The sequence below is a fragment of the Tenrec ecaudatus genome, chromosome X (assembly GCF_050624435.1).
Source record: "Tenrec ecaudatus isolate mTenEca1 chromosome X, mTenEca1.hap1, whole genome shotgun sequence".
Classification (NCBI taxonomy): Eukaryota; Metazoa; Chordata; class Mammalia; order Afrosoricida; family Tenrecidae; genus Tenrec; species Tenrec ecaudatus.
The window spans coordinates 42,180,990-42,204,155 of record NC_134548.1 but is presented as its reverse complement, the minus strand read 5'-3'; the positions used below and the strand labels follow the sequence as shown (position 1 = coordinate 42,204,155).

The following is a 23,166-nucleotide window of genomic DNA, read 5'->3' as shown; positions in this document are numbered from 1 at the left end:
GATGGAGGTGTAGTTAATAAATGACCCCACAGGATACCTGTAAAGGTCAACTAATTAAAGATTTAGCACTGTGTTTGGAACTACACAGACAACCTCCAAAACTCACAGGAGAGAAAGATGAGGGAGAGAGGAGAAATGCAGAGGGGTGAAAAAAACTCTTTGAAAATGGGCCTTGTAGCCGATTGTGTGAAGAAACTAGATGGTGCTTGGCTATCAGAAATAATAGTGTCTAAAATGAGTCTTAAAGGGTTGTTTTCAAACAAGCACCTATCTAAGTGAGACATCAACTAAGTCGACAAAGAAGATCACCTGCCTGTGTGATACAAGTATCGTAAAAAAAAAAAAACCATCCAAATTAAGTGGAGGAAATGTCATCAGAGCTTAAATTATGAACACTTGGTTTTGCAGAAGGTTCTGGAAGCCCCAGATCCATTTGCAGAGTCTATACATGTTTTTAATCTCTGGTCAATCCCCTCTGATCATGTTTGAGGGATGTGAATGGCCCTGCTACCAGACAGACAGCATTGTAAAGTTGATTATGGCAGGGGTAGTTAGGTCAAAATGTAATATATTGTCATTTGCTGTCTCTTGAGACCCATTTTAAAGCTGTTTGACTTTTTTTTTTTTAATGAAGGGGAAATACATGTTGATAAAGCTCCTGGGGAAGCCCCTCCAATAATGAACCAGAGATGGGAATAGTCTTGCCAACATGCAGAATGCATTGGAAAGTAGATCGTTGCAGATGCAGTTGGGTTAAAATTTACCACCCTATTATTTGACCTTCCTTATGATCCAATTAAAATTGTTCTGGCTTTTAATTTTTCTGTCTTTTCAATTGAGATTTTTATATGTTATTCTTGAAAGTTTTTCGTTGTTGGTTGTTTTTAAAATGCTTTTCTGTTTATGAAATACACCAAAGGTAAATCTATAGAGATAGTAACTGGATTAATGGTCCCTCGTTGGTGTGACAGAAGGTTGGGGGGAAATGGGGAGCTAATAATGATGAGTACAAGACTGAAGAAAATGTCTTAATACTGGTTGTCATGATGATTGTACAACTCATCTTAATGTTATTGAGCTATTGAATTGTATAGTATGTGAGTTATATGCCAATAAAACCGTTGGGGAAAACCCTGGAGAAGAGGGGGATTCATTTGAATTTTGGGGCATTACATATTGGATATACCCCCCTGCACTGATAGGTACTTCTTAACAATGGTGAGAAGACTTTGGTTGTATCTCCAGATATAGAAGCTCCTCGAATTAAGTGCCCAAGTGTGAAGGAACGAATTGCCGAACCTAATAAGCTGACGGTCCGGGTATCTTGGGACACTCCCGAGGGCAGAGACACAGCAGATGGCATTCTGACCGAGTAAGTGTAATGTGGTTCCTGGAATGATGCTGCCCTATTTGTGTGAGACAGGACTGCTAGGAGTAAGGGGTATGTCTATTCAAGATGTGCTCTCAGATATGTCTTCCTGGTGAATGGCAAAATGTTAAACCTGGGGTGCAGCTTCTTCAACTCACCATTATTTTTCACCACAACTCCGAATTTCTTGCCCTCTTGCTTCCTTTGATGTAGTCTCAATGCTTTATGCTGCATGGAGGATGCTTGAAAATGCCTGTCACATTACACCATTTCATTGTTGTTGTTTTAAGTCATTTTATTGGGGGCTCGTACAGCTCTTATCACAATCCATATGTATAGCCATGGAGATTGCATCATTTCTATGCTCAAAAACCAACAATAGTTTCTGAATTAAAGTCAGCCCCCATTTGCACTCATCTTTTGTTCTGCTCTTCCTCGCTCAATTTGTTGTAGTCACACAGCCTCCTTGCTTTCATTCACATACACATAGGATCCACCAATTAAAGCATCATTGCTCCTGCTGTTCCTTCTGCCTGGAATACTCTTCCCCTATCTGAATGGTCCCCTACTCTGCTTCAGGTAACTAAAAAAAATCTTAGAAAGGTCATCGCTGACCTCTTATTTAAAATTTCAACCCACTCATTCAGGAATTGTTTTGTTAGCCATCCATTCTTTATTTTTCAGTAGTTATTTTCATCACCTAATGCATTAGATACAAGCACAGGTACACATGTGTGTGCACACATATGAGTACATATATTTAACATTTGTTTCTTACTGTCTCTACTAAGATGTGCTCACTGTCATATCCTCATGTCCGTAACCATGTCTGGAACATGAATGGCACTGCATCCATCTTTGTTGAAGGATAGAAGGAAAGATGGAGGCAGAGAGAGCCAACTGGTTCATTCAGGAACCATGTGGTATATATCACCCATCAACATTTTCAGCCTGTGACATTACTTGAGAGGCTTTAGTACATGCTGTTACTTGTCTCAGACACATGTTACTGGATCTGAAGAAATGGACCTCACCCCATCAAGCGTAGCACTAGAGTCCACTTTTGACATATGTGTCCCGTGTAATTAAATTAAAATCCACACTATTTTGAAACACTTTCCCCTTGATTTTGGAGTAGAGGGACATTATCAAAAACACATGTGATGAACAAAAATTCAAAACAGAAAATAATTTGGTAATAAAAACAGGGCTTATGTCCCCATGCATCCCCCTATGTTGAGTTTCTATCCATGGTCCAAAAGATGCCTCTGACTCAACCCCTGGTGAGCCATACAGCTGGGAAAGAGTTTCTTGAGCTCTGTAAATCCAGAGTGTGCAAGAGAAAATATTTTTATGCCGTTAACAACAGCAGGTCATCTTCTAAGAGCAATTTGAAGCTCTCACTCCTAGCAGGACATTTTGTTCCTACATATTTATAATCACCCCCACCCCGTGTATCATCCAGTTTAACCAGTATTATCAGTTATGCTCCTCCTTCTGACCCATCTAAGATAGAGCATTAAAATATATCTATTGATTGTGGTCACATATGTATGTCATAAGCCCCCTAGAGAAAAATTGGGGGCAGTTAGCTTTAAAAATATATGTCACAGTTGTTTTCAGGAATTGGGCTTTATTTATCTTTGAATCTTGAGAACCTAAACACAATGCCTGGGCCAGCCCTTAGCCCATAGTAAATTCTTAACAGATTTTTTTTTGCAACTGTGGTTGCTGTTGAAATACTGTACAATGAGCACAAATATCAGGTCAGATACTCCTTGTCCCCGGAGGGCTCTTTGTTTAAAAGCTTAGGAAATACATTTATCTTGGCATTGTTTCGGTAACTTGTCTATTGATTGGAAATGTGCCATTTTAAAAGAGCATCATAGAGCCCTCTCCCCTCCCCCCTTTTTGAGAAACTCCCTGCTTTCAGAGGCATGGAGCAGGATGAGGATTGTGGTTTCATAACAGCCAAATGAGGAATTCTGAGATAGTTGTCTTGTCATCTCTCACTCTCGTTCGGGCACCCTGCTTTCCTAGCACTTCTCCTGTGACCCCCTTTCCCTGTATCTTAATCAAACTCCTCTTATACCAAGGAGTCTCAAAAAATTCATGGGAAAATTCCATTATCTGTCAATCCCATTTTCCATGAACTCGTGAAGCTCCCCAATACAGTCCTTTTGTAAGTGGGAAGGTACGAGGGCATCTCTAACTGTCAATCTTTGTCATGAGTGCTTCCTGCCTATTTTTTTCTGACTGTTGTCTGCATGTTATGGATGTAAAGGAAATCTCAAGATAGGCTAGCAGTCATCAATACTTGGGCTTTTATTCCTCTCAGATGAGGCTACATTTCAGGTGTATCTCCTGAGTACCTGAAAGCATCTCAGGCCCAAAGCATCATGTCTCTAATGACGGGGTTTCTCGGTTTTCCCGATCCCCTCACTGACTCCTTTATAAATAGCTATCTCATCTGCCTCCCTCCAGAGTCTCCGCAGGGGTGACTTTGATAATTTTGCATGTGTATTACTGGTAAATGGGAATGTGCAGGGAAGGGAAATGATATGTTTGTCGAATCTAATTTCGGAGAAGAAAGAAGCTGGAGTCACACTCCCCATGTGATTGTGGTCAAGCTCTTTTGGTGTCTGTGTTTCCTCATTTGTGAGATGGATAGGCGATGACTTACCTCCCCAGGTTTTACTCGAGATTAGACGAGGAGCCCTGGTGGCATACTGTGAGGTAGACAGTTCTAACTCACTGGCAGCTCCATGGGAGAAAGGAGAGGCTTCTCTGCTCCTACAAACATGGACAAATCTTGCCGCCTCAGGGACCCACAAAGGCAGTTCTACTCTGTCTTATAGAGTCACTCTGAGTATGAACCTGCTTGATGGTAGTGATTTTAAATAGAAAAAGCAGACAAAGTTCTAACCACCCCTGCAGGCCCAAATTATTAGTGACTACTTGGATCATCAAACTATTTTCCTCACAGAGAATCCCCTTGCCTTCCCCTCTGTAAATTGATCCCGGCACTCCCTGCAACAATTTTTCTCCCTCTCTGCTACCCCCGTGAATGGGGCCTGTTTGCTTGTCTTGAGTACTTTGACGTTCAGCTGCAAAGCTAGTAGTCCCTGTGGTATGGATCATTAGTTTCATCATTTATTAAGTTTTGTTCATTCAAAAATGATCTGCTTAACAAAGCCCTCGCTAAGGTGAACCAGAGGTAGGTAGAAAACGGAAATTCAGGAATGGATTTGGGGCTTGCACTTAATCCTAGCTCTGGTCTAAAATCATTTAGTTCTTAGAACATGGCATTGCTCCACACCTGACATGGGCCCTTATGAAGGAAAGCAGGGAAGTTATTTCAAAGTGTGGTAAAGCAATTGGTTGGTGCCAAGCTACCAGGTAAAGACTGCAGCTGGGGTCCTAAAGGCTTACTTTTAAACAAGCAGCCATCTAAATGAGATGTCAACTAAGCCCACTTGGAAGAAGCATACCAACGTCTATGATCCAAGGAGTGGAAAATATATAATCCAAATCTGAAGGAATGGTATCAGAAATTAATTGTGAAGATCTGTTTACAGAAGGCTATGGATGACAGTTGGAGCCCAAAATACAGTCACAATATCTACACACGGAATAAGCCTCAGGTGATCCCCCTCTGACCAGAAGTGAGGGATGGGAATAACCTGGTTATCCAACAGAGCATGTTGGAAAGACAATTATAGTATATTACAATGTTAAATCTGCCTTGAATGCCTTTAATGCCCTTTGGATACACTTTGATCTTGATCTGGTTTTTAATATTTTGTGGGATTGTTTTTGTTTCTTTCCAGATTGGGGCTTATTTCTTCTTTATTGTTAGTAGCATTCTAAACCCTTTGTTATATATATATTTCTTTATTTTTTAGAATATGGAACCAAGGTTGGGTGAATCTATAGCGATAATAACTAGAAAAGGGTTCCTGGGGGGATTGGCAGGAGAGGGTGTGGTTCCTGGGAGCCAATATCAAGGTGCACAAGAAGAAAGAAAATGTTTTGAAAATGATTGTTGTCATCATTATACAACACTGCTTGATATGCCTGAACTATAAAATAGTACGATGTCTAGATTATGTCCTAATTAAATGATTTGGGGAAATGTTATTTTTTATGAGATAGTACATGCCTTTTCTGTTTCCTTGCACTAAGGGGACAAAAACAAAAAGCAAAAACTTAACTAAACTTCCCAGCTGTTGGGCCTTTACATTTTCTTTTCATTTTCTTTGGGGGGGGGCACGGTGCTTTTCATTTAACAATATCTAACTACTCTTCCCAAATAGTGCAAAACTCAGGAAATTTGATTCTTCGAGACTAACTGTTCGCAACAAGCTTACCGGGGGTGGCCCCTTCGTGTCCGCAGGCCCTGTGTGCTTGGTGCTCGCCAAATGCCCTGTCAGAGCAAAAAGATTGTCTTTGGTGTTTTTATTTCTTTTCCCCTTTCAGCGTTATCCTAAAAGGCCTTCCCCCAGGCTCACATTTTCCAGAAGGAGACCACAAAATCCAGTATACCGTTTATGACAGAGCTGAGAACAAGGGCATTTGCAAGTTTCGGGTTAAAGTAAGAGGTAAGAATATTGTTTATTGTCTTTAGGGGAACAGAAAGAAGCAAGCTTTCCATCAAGAATCCTCGGAGGGTACTTGCCAGCTTTGGATTTGCCTCTGCAGGGGCTGGGAAAGTGCCCCGTTTTAATGCCTGAATTTCATGAGACACATCTATCTGGATGAGTTTCACTACTAGCAGTTCGCCTTACTAAAGCTCAGGGCCAGGCCTCGCTGCTTATGTAAGGAATCAGAAAGGACTGACAGCTGGCTGTCCCATGAGCCTATGGTTTGATAATATGTCCAATCATGGGTGTGAGATGATCAGGTGAAGCATACAAAAGCATTTGTAGGTAGGGTGGTTCAGAGCTCCCTAGCGTGGATCACCAGTTGCCCATGTCATTGATTTTCCAGAATCTTTGGTCTACCTGAGAGAAAAATATTTGTAAAGTCCTTTTAATACCTCTTGGATTGGGCATCCATCTTTATTTTTCTTGAGTTATTCCCCTAATGTATAAGGGGACTTCAAATTTTTTGTGGAAAATGGAATTAAATGATGGTGGAATTCTTTCCACGAACATTTTGTACACCCCCCCCCTTCATTGACACAGGGGTCTCAACCAGTTTGATCTCAGTGGTCTCATTGACATGGGCAGTGACTATTCCAAGGCCTCCCCAGTGTCCAAATAGCCATCCCAGCCACCCTGAGACCCCTCTTGGCTTGTGTCCCTACAGTCAAACGCTGTGGCAAACTCAATGCCCCAGAGAATGGTTATATGAAGTGCTCCAGTGACGGTGACAATTATGGAGCCACCTGTGAGTTCTCCTGCATTGGTGGCTATGAGCTACAGGGTAGCCCTGCCCGAGTGTGTCAATCTAACCTGGCTTGGTCTGGCACGGAGCCCACTTGTACAGGTAGGTGCGCAGCCATCTTTTCAGTCACCAGCAGAAACTGAAGACCGCTTGGTTCTGAGTTCCTCTGAACAACCAAGTGCAGAGTGCGAGCGTGTCATTTCATGTACTTTGGAAGGTTTGGCGCCATCCTTCTTCATCGGAGTGAGTGAAACCACCGCCCAGATTTCTGCTTATGTGACTCTCCCTCCAATTTCGCCTCTGATCCCCTTTCCTATCCTCTAAGGAAGACGGGGAGGGAAGAACCCAGAGCCAGTTTTGTATGATGTCAGGATTCAGCAGTGTCAGCTTTAGTTATTCCTGGTCCTCCATTCTACCAATGTAGGAATCTTATTTATGAAAGCAATATGCGACCGTGGATAGGCTGCACTGTCAGCCTTGCAGCTCTAGCTTGAAAGTCACACAAACTTGACCCATTTTGAACCTTTCTGACTAGTTCAAAGGAGGTGCATCCTGTTTTATCTACTACTTGACTGGTTGTAAGGATGAAAGGGGTCATCCAGTGAACAGTGGATTAGAGCCATGCCTGGCACAGGGAGAGTTCTAAATGCATGTCAATTGTTAGTAACAGATGGACAAAAAACTAGGCCAGGTTGTACTAACAGTGTGAGATTTGAACGATGCAGAAAATTCTAGATTGATCTCTTCTTTATATATCTCCCCCTCTCCTTATTTCCTTGTAGTCTCGTCAGCATCTTTTCCCTTAAATGGTCACCATTCAGAGTGAGGTAAAAGAAACACAATCTGCATCCTTATTTAAATACTTGAGGTTCCTGAATTTGATACAGTAGGAGAGAAAGAGCATTGCCATCCCAGACTCCCCCTCGAAGGACTCGATGTCCATCCCCTGGCATTGAGATGCACGTTGTTCCTCAAGGTCCTAAACCAGTGCAGAGCAATATGGTAGCCGCCCTGTAGTTGTGGAGTGTTTGAAATGTGGCTAGTCTGAATTGAAATCTGCTGTAAGGGTAAAAGCAGCCTTGATTTTAAAGACACAGTAAACCCCCCCCCCAAGATAAAGACTATAAAATATCTCAATAGCAATTTTAATTTTGATTACATGCAGAAAAGCTCATTTGGATATACTGAGTTAAATAAAATATATTATTGCTAATAAGTTTCATCTATTTCTTTGTGTTTACCTACTGTACTATTAAATAAGTTCCCATTATACTTCAAGCTGTGACACAGAGTCTAGCCCTTGGGGGAAACAGGTAGGAACTCTGTATCACTCACTGTGATATCCCAGAGCACCCAGTAAGCACTCAGTGGGGGCTGCTTCACTGAATTAATGTGTAAATGAGCGGTTAGTGGCTAAAACAACTGGAAAGTTTGAAATACAAACACCATGACTATAAACCACACATGCAATTCCCTAGTTTGTCTCATATTACGTTTTCTCCAGACCCAAGGCCGTTTGCTTACCTGTTCTTTGAACACCCTTCATTGGTTGTTATACATTTGTCCCAACCACAGTCCCACTTAAAAGAGTTCTTGGTCTCATGTTCTCCGTGGCAGAATACTTTGCTCTGTGGTCCTCTGAAGCCTTCATTCGTCTGTCCCCACAGTGCCAAGGAAGCGGACTTTGGTTTCAGCCTTTGGGCTACAAGTTAGCCTTTCCGTTGCCAATTCCTTCTTCTTTGTCCCTCGCTGTCCCTCTGTCCCCAGCACATGCTATTAGTGCCTGTAGCAGATGGCTGTTGCACTCCCATTTATGCTCAGAGTACTCCTTAGGTGAAAAGCCTGCCTCTCTTTGATTAAGAGCACCCCTCCCCAGCCAAGAAATCATTGCTGACCCATGCACAGGCCCAAGAAGTGAGAATGCATCCGTGCTTGCAGACGCAGCCCTCAATTAATGATACTCCTCTTTTTATGTTCTTCTGGTGGGATAGTTTTGAGGTGTGCAGCCCACCATCTCCAGGAGTTCCCCAATAGGTTTGAGCTACAGATACCCTCCGCTTGCTGAAAACCCACTCTGTATTGCTTCCTTTCCTTCCTGTCTTATTTCCCAAGGTGGACAGAAGAATGGATTCCCAAAGATGTCTACCTCCTAATGCTCAGGACTTTGCCTTACATGGCAAAAGGGCCTTTGAAGCTGTGGCAAAATTAAGGATTTTGAGATGAGGAGGTTATCATGGATTTCTGGGTAGCCCCAATGTAATCCCAAGCACCCTTATATGGAAAGGAGAGAGGAGGGGAAGTCGGGGTCATAGAAGGAGATAATGGAAGCAAAGGTCAGAGTGGATACGGATTTAAAATCATCACACTGCTGACTTTGAGGATGGCGGAAGTAGCCCTGGGCTAAGGAATACAGGACAACTTCTGGAAATCGAAAAGGAAGGGTATGGATTCTCTTTCGAGCCTTCGCAATGAGCATAACCTTGCCAATACTTGATTTTAGCTAGTGAGCCCTACTTGTGAACTCCAGAACTGCAGAATAGTAAATTTGTAATGTTTTTAGTCGCTAATTTGTGATAATTTGTTACAGAAGTCCTACTCCCTGACCAGTATTTCTTGAAACCACCTCCCCAGTGAACTGCGTACACTCGGGGTCTGTTCCTATAATCCTGCGTGTCATCACAGGCTGTGTTGAATTGGGACGAGTAGAAGGGCACCTTTCTTGTCTTTCTTCTTCCTTCACTTCAAAACGGTGTACTTTATTTTTCCTCTAAATGTTATTTGTTTTGTTGAGAGCGTTGAGGATCTACCCAGGCAAACATGCGCCCATTCAACAGTCTCTACCTGCCCATGTGTCTGTTTCGAATTCCAGCCATGAACATCAATGTGGGCGTCCGAACGGCAGCCGCCCTCTTAGATCAGTTCTATGAGAAAAGAAGACTCCTCATTTTGTCCGCACCCACAGCACGGAACCTTTTTTACCAGTTGCAGCTGGGAATGCTACAGGTGAGCCTCGGGATCCAGGCAAAGTGGCAGAGAGACCTCTACCAGGAAGGGCCCAGTCATTTCATTAAATGCAAAGGCTAAATTCAGGGCTTAATCCATTAACTGTGAGTTTCAGGAACCAGCACTTTAGAGCTGCCATCAAACCTTTCTAGTTCTGGTGCATAACCTGATTTACACCGACTCCCCAAAGCTAACCCAATCATTTTCCAACTAACGGTGTTTGTCTGTCTTTAGCACCGAGCCTCATTGGCATGCTGTCCAGGGCCAGTCAAAGGACAATCGTTTTTGCTGAGCCTGTCCCCAACATGCATGGACTGGATCAATCAGTCATCTGCCTGAATGGCTGGCCCAAGGGATGCGAGGCTTCTCAGAGGCCCCAGACCTCAGAATCTGCTCTCTCAGAGGTGCTCCGAGAGCAGCAGCCATCTTCTAGAATGATGGTACTGAAACATGTGCTTCCTGGTTTCAGTTGCATCAACAAAACAGGGAACTTATTGAAAATGGCAATTCTCAGCCCTTCGCTTCAGATCTGCTGAATTAGAAGCTGCATTTTAAACAAGACACTCCAGTTGGTCTCTAAGCACCTTGATGGTTGAGGAGTACATTTCTAGGAAATGTGTTCTCAGCTGTTCAAGTTTTGTAGCTGCACGATGAGGCAACTGGCATCTTGTGAATGGCATGAGAAAATGTCTGGAAGCTAGACTTTGCTTGTTGTTGTTTTTTTTCTCCTGAAGATGGTTTGCAATAAATCTGGATGGCTTGATTGCTTTCTAAGGTAATTATTTAATTATTAGGATATAGCGTGTTGTGGACACAGCGCCTCACATTTTTTAGGAATATTTCATTCCTTTATTCAGTGAAAAGAGAGTATTTTGAACAATCTTGGTTTAATTCAATTCTACAGTTTTACTTCTCAGCTCAGCATTAATATAATGAAGACTGGCGAATGATTCTTCACTTTTCTCATATACTTGTAAGACAGCCCTTGAACCCCTAAGAGACACATTAAAATCTTTAGCTTCTTTTAATAGAAACCCAAATCAATACATATTTACTTTGAGTCCCTGTCACCTCCATCCTCCTATTCCATCTCAGATAAATAGAAAAAAACCCACATCACCATCGAGTCAATTCTGATACACAATGACCCTATAGGAGGGGGTAGACCTGTCCCTGTGGGCTTCCAAGACGGTAACTCTTTGCAGAAGTAGAATGCCTCATTTTTCTCTCGCAGAGCAGTGGGTGTGGCCCACTGCACCACCAGAGCTCCTCTGCTACGCAGCAAACACAAGCCCACAGGCCCACATTTTTGTGGGACATTGCCTTTTGAGGCTATCTCTTAACATAGAGCAGGAGAACGAGGAGGCTTTCTGCTCCTATTAGGGAGCAGGAACGATCAGTTTTACTCCATTATATTGGGCTGCCATGAATCAGAATCAACTCAATGGCAGTGGTTTGGGGATCTGGGTTTCCAAGATAATGTGCTTTCTGATCTCTTCTTAATCCATAGAAAAAGCAATCTAACAAACAAAGTGCTTTTCCTGCTGGTCAGCAAACCTTGGCATGGGGGCCAAACCTGGCCTGCTGGCTGTTGGTGCAAACAATGTTACATGAGAATACAGCTATACTCACTCATTTGCATACAGTCTAGGGCAGAGTTTAACCCCAACTTGTCAACCGTCTTCAGGGCAGTTTGGAGTGCCCCACGATATCACACACTATCACATGATGACGGCAGAGCTGAGTAGGTGCAATTGAAATTGTACAGCTCTGCGAAGCCTAAAGAATTTACTAGGTGGCCCTTTAGGGAAACGTTTGCCAACTTCTACTCTATTCTATTCATTATGTAAAGTACTATTCACTTGTTTAGATGCTATATTTCATACTAAAGTGTTTATGTATGACTGCACCTCACCCCTAGCATATTTGTATTTGCCTTTGAAAAAAGGACTTCCAAGGAAAGATTTGATTGACGCGTTTCAGTCAGAGCAAAAGAAAAGTATATTTTTATCTTTTCTATCAATTCTGTCAACCCATATAGGGATGCTTCCATGGAACCAGGCTAGAAATTTTGGTATTGTAATAGTTCGGGAGTTTACCTTTTTTCTCAGCTAACCAGATTGGTCTTCACACTGCCGTCCAGTCAGTGCTGACGCATAGTAACCCCCTGTGGGTTTCTGAGACTGAACTTGGTTAGGGGAGTAGAAAGCCCAGTCTTGGGAACTGCCAACAGTGGGGATCACAGGCCAGCATGTAACCACTCTACCACCAGGGCTCCAGCTTGGTCTGAGGTTACCTTTTTGTTTCCTTCTTGCCACTGCTGCTCCTCAAGAGACCTCCCGGCACATCGCTGAGTGGACCACATTCCTGTCCAAGGGCGGGCTCCCAGACCAGAGCATGTTATTCTTGTTTCCCTCCACGTTCGGCTCTGTAAGGTGGGCCTAGGGAGGGGAAATGCCCAGGTGACGAGGGCTCTGGAAATATTCTTTTGTCCTTGCAAAGCCAAGTTTAGAATCCAAAAGCCTATCGGATCAAAAAGGCCTCGGACCGTTTCGTTTTAATTTGGTTGTGTGTAGTCTTACCCCTCTGGAAACACGTCTTCCAGTTTGCTTCGGTTTTTCAAATCTCATTGCCAAGCCATTGCTGAATAATTCCTCTAGGAATGTATTTCGGTGTTAGGGCCACTAAGTTAACCCTAACTTTTCAACTGCTGCCAGCGCAATTTGGAGTGATCGCATAAACGTTCGAAATGCAGATCAGTGCTGCTTCTGGCGGACTGGAGCTTGACAGGGGAGCCTCTCTCGGTAGCCATGCTCCTGCTCCTTGCGTATGTTTTTGTTTTTCAGCAAGCACAGTGCAGCATGGATCTTCGGCACATCACTGTGGTGGAGCTGGTGGGAGTGTTCCCCACCCTCATTGGCAGGATAGGACCAAAGATTATACCTTCAAGCCTGGCTCTGCAACTCAAGTAAGGAAAAAACCTGCCCTTTCGTGTTATTCCCTGTGAACACGCCTTCACTTTTTGTCTCATAAGGCACACTGACTTCATCCTATTCAGTATTGACTCCTGGCATCTTCCAATGCTTAATTCTTTTGACTCGGATGGTATTATTGCAGCTATGCTAATGGCCAAGCTGCTGCATGTCCTAATAATTCCCCTCTTCAACAAGACGTTTTTGCTTTGTGTGTTTTTCTCTTTGCTCATTTGTTTCATGGTTGGGATACGCAGGGAATATCTGGGAAAGGGAATAAAGTAATGCTGGTCTTATTAGGACGGTGAGTGTTCAATTAGCCTTTAGAGGCTTGGCCTCTTTTCCTCCCCCATGCTTTCAGGGCTCTTGTCTATATTCCTTTTTTAACAGTTATTTTGGTAACATTTATGAGACCAAACTGTTTAGGCTTTGAATAATACTGTGTTCAAGAAGCGGAATTCAGAAAGATAATTTCAGAATAACCCCAATTTTTACTTGACCACTGTGTAAAGGATAATAAGGTTTAATCACAGGTTAGGAAAACCTTCCCTTTGGGCCCATCCTTTTTTAAGATCCACAGCAAGGTAAGCTGCAGACCTCTGCACTGCGCAGCTTCTCAAGAGTTTAAGGTTGATGGTAGCTTCGGCATCTTAAAGTATCAGCATTCTGAAACGATAACTTCACAAGTTTCTGCAACATGGAAGAGAGTGGGCTAAAACAGTCCGCACACACTCTTTTATATCTCATGATGGAAGTAACACACATGGCTTCTCTATCCCATTCTATTGGCCAGAAGTGGTCATGTGATTATAACCAAATTTCAAGACAGGCTGGGGAATGTACTTTTTTTTGGTGTTCTCAGGAAGAAAATAAAATGGGCCTTCATGAACTCCATCATAGATGTTCAACGAAGTTAACGAAGTGTCCAGAACATGTCTTTAACAAGAGATATTATAGATTGATACAATACTCCTTCATCTAATTTCTCTATTTTCTAGTCCAAGCTATCTTTGATTTATTCCTCTCCCATGAAAAAGACTCCACCCCATTTCCACGACAATAAAAAAACTCAGAGAGCCTGGAAAGGGAAATAATAATAATATGCCTGAATTCTCTTTAGTTGACTGAAGGAGGCAGAGTGCTGAATACACTCATAAGATTTTATAATTTATCATTCTACTACACTTGCACCTCTGTTTAGTACCTCTCCAGAATCTGATAGTTTGAGATCTATACTAGATCTTTTCAACATTTGATACCCCATACCTTGCACCATGTTGATGGTCGGTAAATGGAGAGAAACAAAAGTGAAACTCATTCATTGAGTTTTTACTGCACCCAGTTTCATTCATGAGCTGTTCCATCCAAGCTTTTATGAGTGAGAGTTTGACATAATCTTCTTTTTCCCCTCCCTTGTCTGTACCAGGTTGTTACTGCGAATCCCCCTCTATTCCTTCAGTATGGTGCTAGTGGATAAGCATGGCATGGACAAGGAGCGCTACATCTCCGTGGTGACGCCCATGGTCATCTTCAAACTGATTGACACTTTCCCTTTGAGAAAAGAGGAGATGGTCTTGCAAGCCGAAATGGGTCATACCTGTAGCACCTGATGTCGTCGTCTCTATCTTGGTTGTTCCTCTTCTCTCTCTCCATAGTGCCACACACACAGGGAAGGCCTTAAAAATATCCTTGATGTATAGAGTTTTATTTGTAATTTTAAAAGTCTATTTTATTATGAGCTTTCTTTGCACTTAACAAGTAGCACCACGCTTTGAGTACTTGGAAGTTTCAAACATTAGATGAATATGATATTTACTCTTCCTCATATGAATTACTCCACCATGACTGGTTAATATTTTAAAGAATTCGGAAACCACAAGCATACCTATATTTTCTATGTCATTCAGTATAACACATACCTCTCTTCCATGTTATTGTTTATATAAGACCTTAACTAATAAAATATTTCGAGCAAATTTATTAGAATTTACTTTGTTGTTCAAGCACTGGCCATTCTTGCTCGGTGCTGATCAATAGTTTGGGAATTGTCATGCTTTTTTTAGTGAGGTAAAGGAAAGACATTGCTCAGAATATGCGATCAAGAGAAAAGAGAGAGGTAGGAAGAAGACTGACACAGCGTCAAAGCTACGTCTGAGCAATGCAAGAGCATCAGTTTATGTACAGAGCTGTTGGTAGTTTGAACCTTTTAATAGAGAAGCTAAATAGACTTCTCCAAAGGTCTTTGTTAAAAGCTTTTGTAGTAAAGACAGTCAGGAGAAGTCTTTCCTTTGTCCATCAGGCCGGAATTGGGGGGGACAAAGGAGATGGTGCTCCCCTATTTACATGTCTTAGTCTGGAGGCACACTTCCTTAAGTCTGTTTTCCTTATTCTTTGCTGTGTTCCGGCTTCCTCTATCAAGTCTTCCCCACAGGCCAACTCTTCCTCCCTGCCTTCGTGGATCAGGGAAACTGCTCAGGGTCGGAAGTGAATTTAGGGTGCTCAAGACGGCGTTAGGAACCCTGGTGGCATAGCAGTTACAAGTTGAGCTTGTCACCATTAGCAGCTCTTCCTGAGAAAGATGGAATGTTCTGCTCTCATAAAGCGTTACAGACTCGGAAACTCACAGGGTTAGGGTCACTATGAGTCAACATCAACTTGATAGCAGTGAGGGTTTGTTTGTTTGTTTGGGGTTTGGGTTTTGGATTTTGGTTCAAGATGCCATTAGTACCATTAGTACTATTTCATGGCTTAGGATGAAAGCAGGGATCTGACTGGAGTGCCTTTGGTTTTAGGAACTAAAGCATTCCCTCCTTGTGATGAGAGGGTGAGGGTAGTACATTGATGAGCAACCTGGACTTTATTGGGCTCCTAGGTGGAGGCTATGGCAGACTCTTTGAGCTTATGGTGCTGATTTTCCACCAGATACCATCTGGTTTCTATCAATACTTAGACTAGAGGCACATAACCCTCAAGCATCACCTTAGTCCAAGTCATTCTCTTTCCTCCACCACACAGAAGTCCATGAAAGGTAAGGTTGAGTATGCATACTCTGAACAGAAAGAAAATTGACAACATTACTATCCCTTGTAAAACTTATGTGGCGCATGTGCATATTCCTCATGGTAGCCACCCATATAAGTCTGGTGCTGGCAAGGGTGTTTGTTGCAGTGTGTGGTCATCTAATCATTCCAGGCATCCACTCTACTAATACAACAAAATGTGATGCAATAAACAATTGATATTATTTTCTATCACAATTAATACAGATCAACAGAGAGATGTAACAATCACCACATATGAGGATAATCAGATTGTACTTGTAAGTAGGTCCTCGTTGGCTATTAGTGGTTTTCGGAGGACAACTGAATTTCAGCTTCAGTCCTCCAGTTGGCTCGACCACTCACTCGGAGACTCTGATCTTCTTCAACTGAAAATAATGTACCTAGGATTTTACACTCTGTCATTTTGCAGCAAGATTACTTTTTTAAATAAAATCAAATAATGCTCCTTCCATCTCAGTGCTAAAGAATCCTTCATCTGATAATGTTTTCAGTATATAATCACCAGGCTCTGGAGCACAAAGCCTTCCATGATTAGGAGAGACATGAGCATAAGCTCTTCATCATTTGTGTCAGCATATTGTATTTTGAATTAAACTTTGGCAATATCTAACTAGGCTATCAGGAATTCTCATTGAATCAAAGACTATAGCATTGTAAGGAAGAGGGATAATTTCAGAAGGAGTTAATCTATGAGTGCCAAAAGCAGATCATGGATTCAGGAGTGCAATGAATAACATCCCAGACCACATTAGACTAAAGTAGGCTGTAAGGGTAACTAACTGGACCTTTATCATTACATTTATTTTTGATCAGTCCAGAAGATTGTGGGTGATATAGATGATGCAATCTATGCAAAATGGGAACAACCTTACAAACTGCTCTAGGACTTGGCCAGTAAAATGGGAACCTCTATCACTACACAGAGAGCTACGAGGTGCTCCCATGTAGGGAAAATACTTTCCCATAGTTGTCTTTTCTTTTTTGGCAGCAAAGATTGCAGTGCCATCCCAACATGGAAATGCCTCCACCCAATGAGAATAATACAGTGTCATTACTATTATATATTAATATTTCGGAGCTGGTATAAGAACCACCCACTCTGTTTGTCATGTTGAAGTTACCAGGAGTACTTTCCAATATCTCTGTTGCAGTAATTATTGATATTTGCTTGGCATTGGGCTTGGTTTCAAATAAGAACCATCTAAGCAGGAAAGATTATCCAGAGGAGTTTCTTGGCGGTCACCTCTTGGGTTAGGAGTTGGTACTCCTTCTCAGGAAAAATGGCACAAGGAATCAAAGCCTTAATAACCTTTTTATTTATTTGGGGTTTTTTGGGGGGGGGCAGTGATTAGCAAGGCTGCAAGGGAAATCCATTGACTGGGAGATAAATCTTGGGTTATAGTAGACCTGAGAATAGCAGCCACTGCGTATGGGACAAGCGAATGTAAACCACTCCCCAACACTATGGCAGCAGGTCTCTCTGCTAGCTGGGCAGTTGCTGCTATTACTCTACTTCTATCAGTCATGGAAGATAAGCACGAGTCACTGGATCTCACGGAAGACTATAGTACCAGGATTGTCATGCTTACTCGGACCTTGGGAATGGAAAAAATGTTATGGCAATTTGAGGCAAACTTTTACATTTTCGCTTTGTTTTCAAAATATAAGTTTTGTGTATAGTCTATTCTTGAACAAACAAATGAGAATTAATGGTGGATGGACTAAATTCCTACATAGAGAGATTTAAAACTGAAAGCCGATATAAAATTTCCCACCACACAAACATAAACACACAGATTAGGCATAGTGATTAATATGCTGTGGATAGGTTTATACCTTATTTACAAATAGGATTGTTTCTCTTACAGAGCACACGAAGAAGCTACTCTATCTTCCCATCAGAGGTACGGAACAATGATCAATTTTGTGAATGACAAGAGAATGTTAACCAGCTGAGGAGCTTTGTAAAGTTCAAGAGATTGTGTGTCACAATTAAGTAAGCACATGTCAGCTTATGTTAACGCTTGCTTGTCTTTAACAAGCTAAGGTCCAAGCCTAAAAATATACTGACATTTAAGGAAGCACTTTGCTTTCTTCAAATTAGTCTTCCTAGTGACCTTAGGATATCATAGGCATTTATCCCAAGAAGAGACACAAAGTATGTAAAGATAAACATGGTATGGTATTTAAAACGAATATTTTACGCAAAAATATTAGGGGATTTTTACAGATGAATTGATTTAATAGGTTTTGTGTAGAAAAGTGCTTTCTCATTCCAATTTTTTCAGGAATTCTCTATGAACTTTTTGGACCCCATAAAATCAGACATCTGTTCTATTTACTTATACTGCAGAACGTGTGTGTGTGTGTGCATGCGTGTGTGTGTGCGTGCGTGCGTGTGTGCGTGCGTGTGTGTGTGTGCGTGCGTGTGTGTGTGTGTGTAGCAGTTATAAAAAGACCACTGCCATCCATGCAATTGCAACTCATAGTGTCCCTATCGGACGGTGTGGAATTGACTATTTTCTGAGGCTGAAAATCTATATGGATGCAGACAACCTCATCTTTCTCCTGCAGAGTCGCTGGTGGTTTTGAACCACTGACGTTGCAGTTAAAAGCTCATCCAGAGTTCCTAGGAGAAGAAGTTAAGTTGGCTAAATTCAAACTGACAAGGGTCTCTTCTTGGTAGATGGGAAAACCTTCGTTTGGTGCTTTTAGGCTTTACTGAGATGCTTGGAGTCTATCCCTCCCTATATATCCCTCTCCCTGCACCTTGCATGTGAAGTTCATGAGCTAGTAAGAGATTTGGGTAGTTTGTGTACAGAATTTGAATCTTCCTCTGGTACTTTCTGGTACTTTCCTCCTCACTTTTCATTGCTATGGTTACACCGACTGTGTTCCTCAGCATGATGCAGACTGAGGTCTGTCCTTAGGCAAAAATCCATAAAAATTGATGGTTCAGTTGAATTGCCTTATTCCAAGTACTGACCTCTCTTCACTGTTTACCAGATTTCTGGTAACACTACAATGCCTTCGGGTAGTTTTTGCAGATATTTTGTCTATATTGTTATTTATAGTTAGATATGTTATCCAGATAGCTGTTGCTTGTGGGAGCTTAGTCCAATATATTTTTTATATCGGGGGTTCTTAATTTTATATGAACATTGGAATAACCTGATTGTTTGGCTAAACACTGGTCATGTTATTTGTATGGTTGTTTTTAGATACCGTTGCGTTAGTTTTGATTCATATTGGCCCTATGTACACCAGAGAGAGACACTGCCCCTCCCGTCACAATCACTAGAACCAATTCCTTGAAGGAAATCTCTGTTTTTCTCTCCACACACACCAATACACACACACACACACACACACACACCACCCATACACTTTAATTCCATTTTCCATGAATATGTTGAAAACTTCTCTTATGTACACATGAGAGTTAGTAAAAAATATAGCTACAAAATAGAAATTTATAAAAGAAGGGTGAAATGTGAAGTAATTGATTCTTGGCATATCGTCCATCTAGTTCTACAGATTTCTGAAGTCACTGTTTCCATTTCCCTTACTCTTTTGTGAAGAAGTCTGTGCTCTTTGATTTATTGGGGGTAACCCCCAATGGATTATGCTTCAAAGCTATGTATATATATTTTTTTCATCACAACCTTATCACCTTCAAAGCACTCTCCATTACATTTAATACACTTGTCAAATCTGTTCTTCCATTCTTGGAAACATTTTTCAAACTCATATGTTTGGATGGCTGACAGCACCTCCCTCACTTTTTCCTTCACCTCTTCTACGTCATCAAAATGCTGTCCTTTCATGCCCCTCTGCAGTTGTGCAAACAAAAAGAAGTTTCACGGAGCCAGGCCAGGTGAGTCAGGTGGGGCAAGAGAGGCGCTCTGTTGTTTTTTCCTCAAAACTGGTGCCCTGAGATGGCTGCGTGAGCAGGGGCATTGTCGTGGTGGCAAAACCAGTCTCCCGTCGGCCACAAATCAGGCCTCTTTTTCACTTCACGCCACTATCACAGCAATCATTTCAGAACCTCTGACTGTAAAGCTTGACTGACAGTAGGACCCAGTGGAACGAACTCCAAGTACACTGCTATGAGTTGGCATTTTCATCCATTCAGGAAGTTGACATGCAGATGAGGTTTGTCAGTCAATCAACGTTCCACCTTTTCTGAAACGAGAAAAACACTCATACATTTTGAGGTTGTCCCATAGTGCTGCCCTTGTAAGTTGTGTTCAACATCACAACAGTTTCTGAGCATTTTTCCCTGAGCAGAAAACAAAATTTCACAGTCGCATGCTGTTCCCTTATATCGGCCGTTACAAAAACGAGGTAGTGTGAAACTGCTTTTACCAAAAAAACAAAATCCCACTGTGACCAAAGAGGTCCTTCTCAGGCAAGGCCACTACTAACTCAGAGTGAGTTGCTTGATGTTCACCTGTGAAAGCTCCGCTCCACCCAGAGCAATTCCGGATTATTCTTTAGGTACCCCGTCCCATACCTCAAGGGATTCAAACCATGTTCCTTTTAAATGTTTTTAGAGTATGAACAAAAAGAAATCTGAAAGGGCAAAGTCCAGATCTGTAACCTGATCTGGATTAGATTTCCCAATAAAATTCTCCCAAGAATGGGCAGGTGGACATTTTTATATCAACAACAACAACAAAAAATCTGTAGTGAAACTTTCCTATTCTTTACTCAACTATGCAATTTTCAATTTTCTTAAATTTTCTTCCTAATAAGCCTTTAGAAACTTGTGTTCTTTTATAAAAATCTATGAAGAGTGCATCTTGGCAAATGAGTTGCTAGACCTAGGGGCCCAGTACCATAGTGTTGGGGGACACCAAGGTAAATTGTCACGACATACTTCACAATAATAATATTCTATATTTTACTTTGGTGAGTAGAGATTGGGTGGGGGGGTTCTTTAAAACTCCTCACCACACATGTAAGGGGCAAGTATTGGTTTCTCCTTGTTTAGAGTAAATAAGGGTGAGAGGGAAAAATCCTAGATGTAACTGTCTGGCCTTTTCCAATACAGTTTTTTCCTCTTTTTAACCTCTTATAAGTCCTGTGATAGTCATATATCTTTCCAGCTAATCTATTGAGATTGTTCATTTGGTATCTCAAACAGAGTTGTCATACCCTCTCTCCCTTGACCATATGCTCACAGCCATATGAAGAAATGTTACCCATCACTAGCAATAAGAGAAATATGAATTAAAACATCAATAAGCTATTACCTCACACAGATATTTTTGGCAAAATCCATAAAAAATAAAATAATAAATAGTGGAGATGGTGTGGAGAGAATTGAATGCGTTTAATTTGCTTGTAGGACTGTAAAATTGTATAACCACTATGGAAATCAGTGTGGCACTTTCTTAAACAAACACAAGTACCTTATGATCCATCTCTCTACTGGGTACATATGCTAAAGAAATCAAGACTACACCAGGAACAGAACCATATGATCATATCAATTGATGCAGAAAAATCATTCGACAATATTCAACACTCATTCCTAATCAATAAGATAGGAATAGAAGGGAAATTCCACAACACAATAAAGGCCAATTTGACAAACCAATAGTCAGTATCACACTCAGTGGGACAAAGCTGAAAATATTCCCACTGAAAACAAGAACCCATAAGGATGTCCCCTAATGCCACCAATCTCATTCAACATTGTGCTGGAAGTTCTAGCCAGAATCATACGACAACAACAATAAATTAGGGAGTACAAATGAGTGAAGAAATGAAACTCTCGCTATTTGCAGACAATATGATTGTATACCAAGAAAACCTCAAGATCTCCACAATAGGATTGTTGGAAACTATTGAGGAATTTAATAAAGTAGCAGGATTAACAAGCAGAAATCAGTTGGACTCCTATATACTAGTGATGAAAGTTTCAAAAAAATCAAGAAAACAATACCATTCACAATAGCTACACACACATACACATACACACACAGAACTAACCAAAGAAACAAAAGACTTATACAAAGAAGACTACAGAACATTATTATAAGAAACCAAAAAAACCTCCATAAATTGAAGAATATCTCATGTTCAATATTGTGGAAATGTCAATACTACCTAAAACAATCTATAAATTCAATACAATCCTGATCCAAATCCCAACATCACTCTTTAAAGAAATTGAAAAATTAATTACCAACTTCATATGGAGAGGGAAGATGCTCCAGATAAACAAATAACGTCTCAAAAAGAAGAGAAAAGTAGGTGGTTTTGAACGACCTAACCTCAAAACCTACTACACAGTCTCAGTTGTCAAAACAGCCTAGTACTGGTATAATGATAGATACTCAGACCAATGGAACGGGACACACAAAAAATGAAAAACAGAAATAATTGACGATAGACAATTGATTTTTGACAAAGGTCCAATAAACACTAATGGTACCCTCTTCAGTAAATGGTGGTGGAAAACTGGAAATCCATCTGCAGAAGAATAAAACAAGCCAAATACCTCACCTAATGTACCTATTGGACCACCAACTCCCATTATTTGTGCAAATTGCATAAAGCCATGTAAGGATTTACTCTGTACAGGTGAATTATCCATGTGGTGCCATATGCAGTTAGCCTACACTTGTTTATTCTTGTTTTTACAATAATGTCTTAAAATTAGTACCATTGCCTATTCAATGACCTATAAACAGAAGGCTTTTATGATCCAGGGAGCTGATAAGATGCTCTACCATAAATTAACAGAGAATTTTCTATGGTGAACCAGAGGCAGATGAAATACATAGATTCAGGAGTGGATTTTGGGCTCGCACTTAATCCTAGATCCCATCGAGGAATACTAAGTGTTTACAACATGGCCCTGCTCAATGCTTGCCCTCAGGAAGGAAACTCAGAAGACCTGGGAGCTGTAGCAAAGTATGTTGAAGAATTAGATAGTGCCTGACTATCAGATAGCATAGTGTGTGGGGTCTTAAAGACTTGTTTCCAAACAAGCAGCCATCTGGGTAGTCAATTAAGTCCACATAGAAGAAACACAGCAACATCCATGATCCATGGATTTTCAGTGATTTAATCCAAATCCAAAAGAGGGAGTAGTATCTGAGGTTAAATTGTGAGATTCTTGTATGCAGAATGTTACAGATGACAGCAGAAGCCAAAAATACATTCTCAGAATCGACACAGGGAATATGACTCTGGTAATTTCCTTCTAACCATAATTGGGTGATGTGAATAATCTGATTATCAGGCAGAAGTATTTGAAGACAACTGTAGTGGATTAAAATTATAAATCTGACTTGAATAGTTAAAACATTATCATTTGACCTCCTCTTCGATATTCGCTGAGATTTTTAAATGTATG

General features: G+C 41.2%; 1 protein-coding gene across 2 annotated transcripts in view; it reads left to right on the top strand.

The window, feature by feature from the left end:
- The window catches only part of SRPX (sushi repeat containing protein X-linked), a 116,765-nt gene extending 102,057 nt beyond the window's left edge, over positions 1-14,708 (top strand). For both annotated transcript variants that reach the window (XM_075539592.1, XM_075539591.1), the window contains 6 exons: positions 1,246-1,372; positions 5,849-5,970; positions 6,680-6,859; positions 9,627-9,760; positions 12,607-12,728; positions 14,159-14,708. In XM_075539592.1, coding sequence (XP_075395707.1) covers positions 1,246-1,372; positions 5,849-5,970; positions 6,680-6,859; positions 9,627-9,760; positions 12,607-12,728; positions 14,159-14,342 — 869 coding nt within the window. In that variant the 3' untranslated portion in view covers positions 14,343-14,708. The remainder of the gene's footprint in view (positions 1-1,245; positions 1,373-5,848; positions 5,971-6,679; positions 6,860-9,626; positions 9,761-12,606; positions 12,729-14,158) is intronic.
- The last annotated feature ends 8,458 nt before the right edge of the window (positions 14,709-23,166 follow it).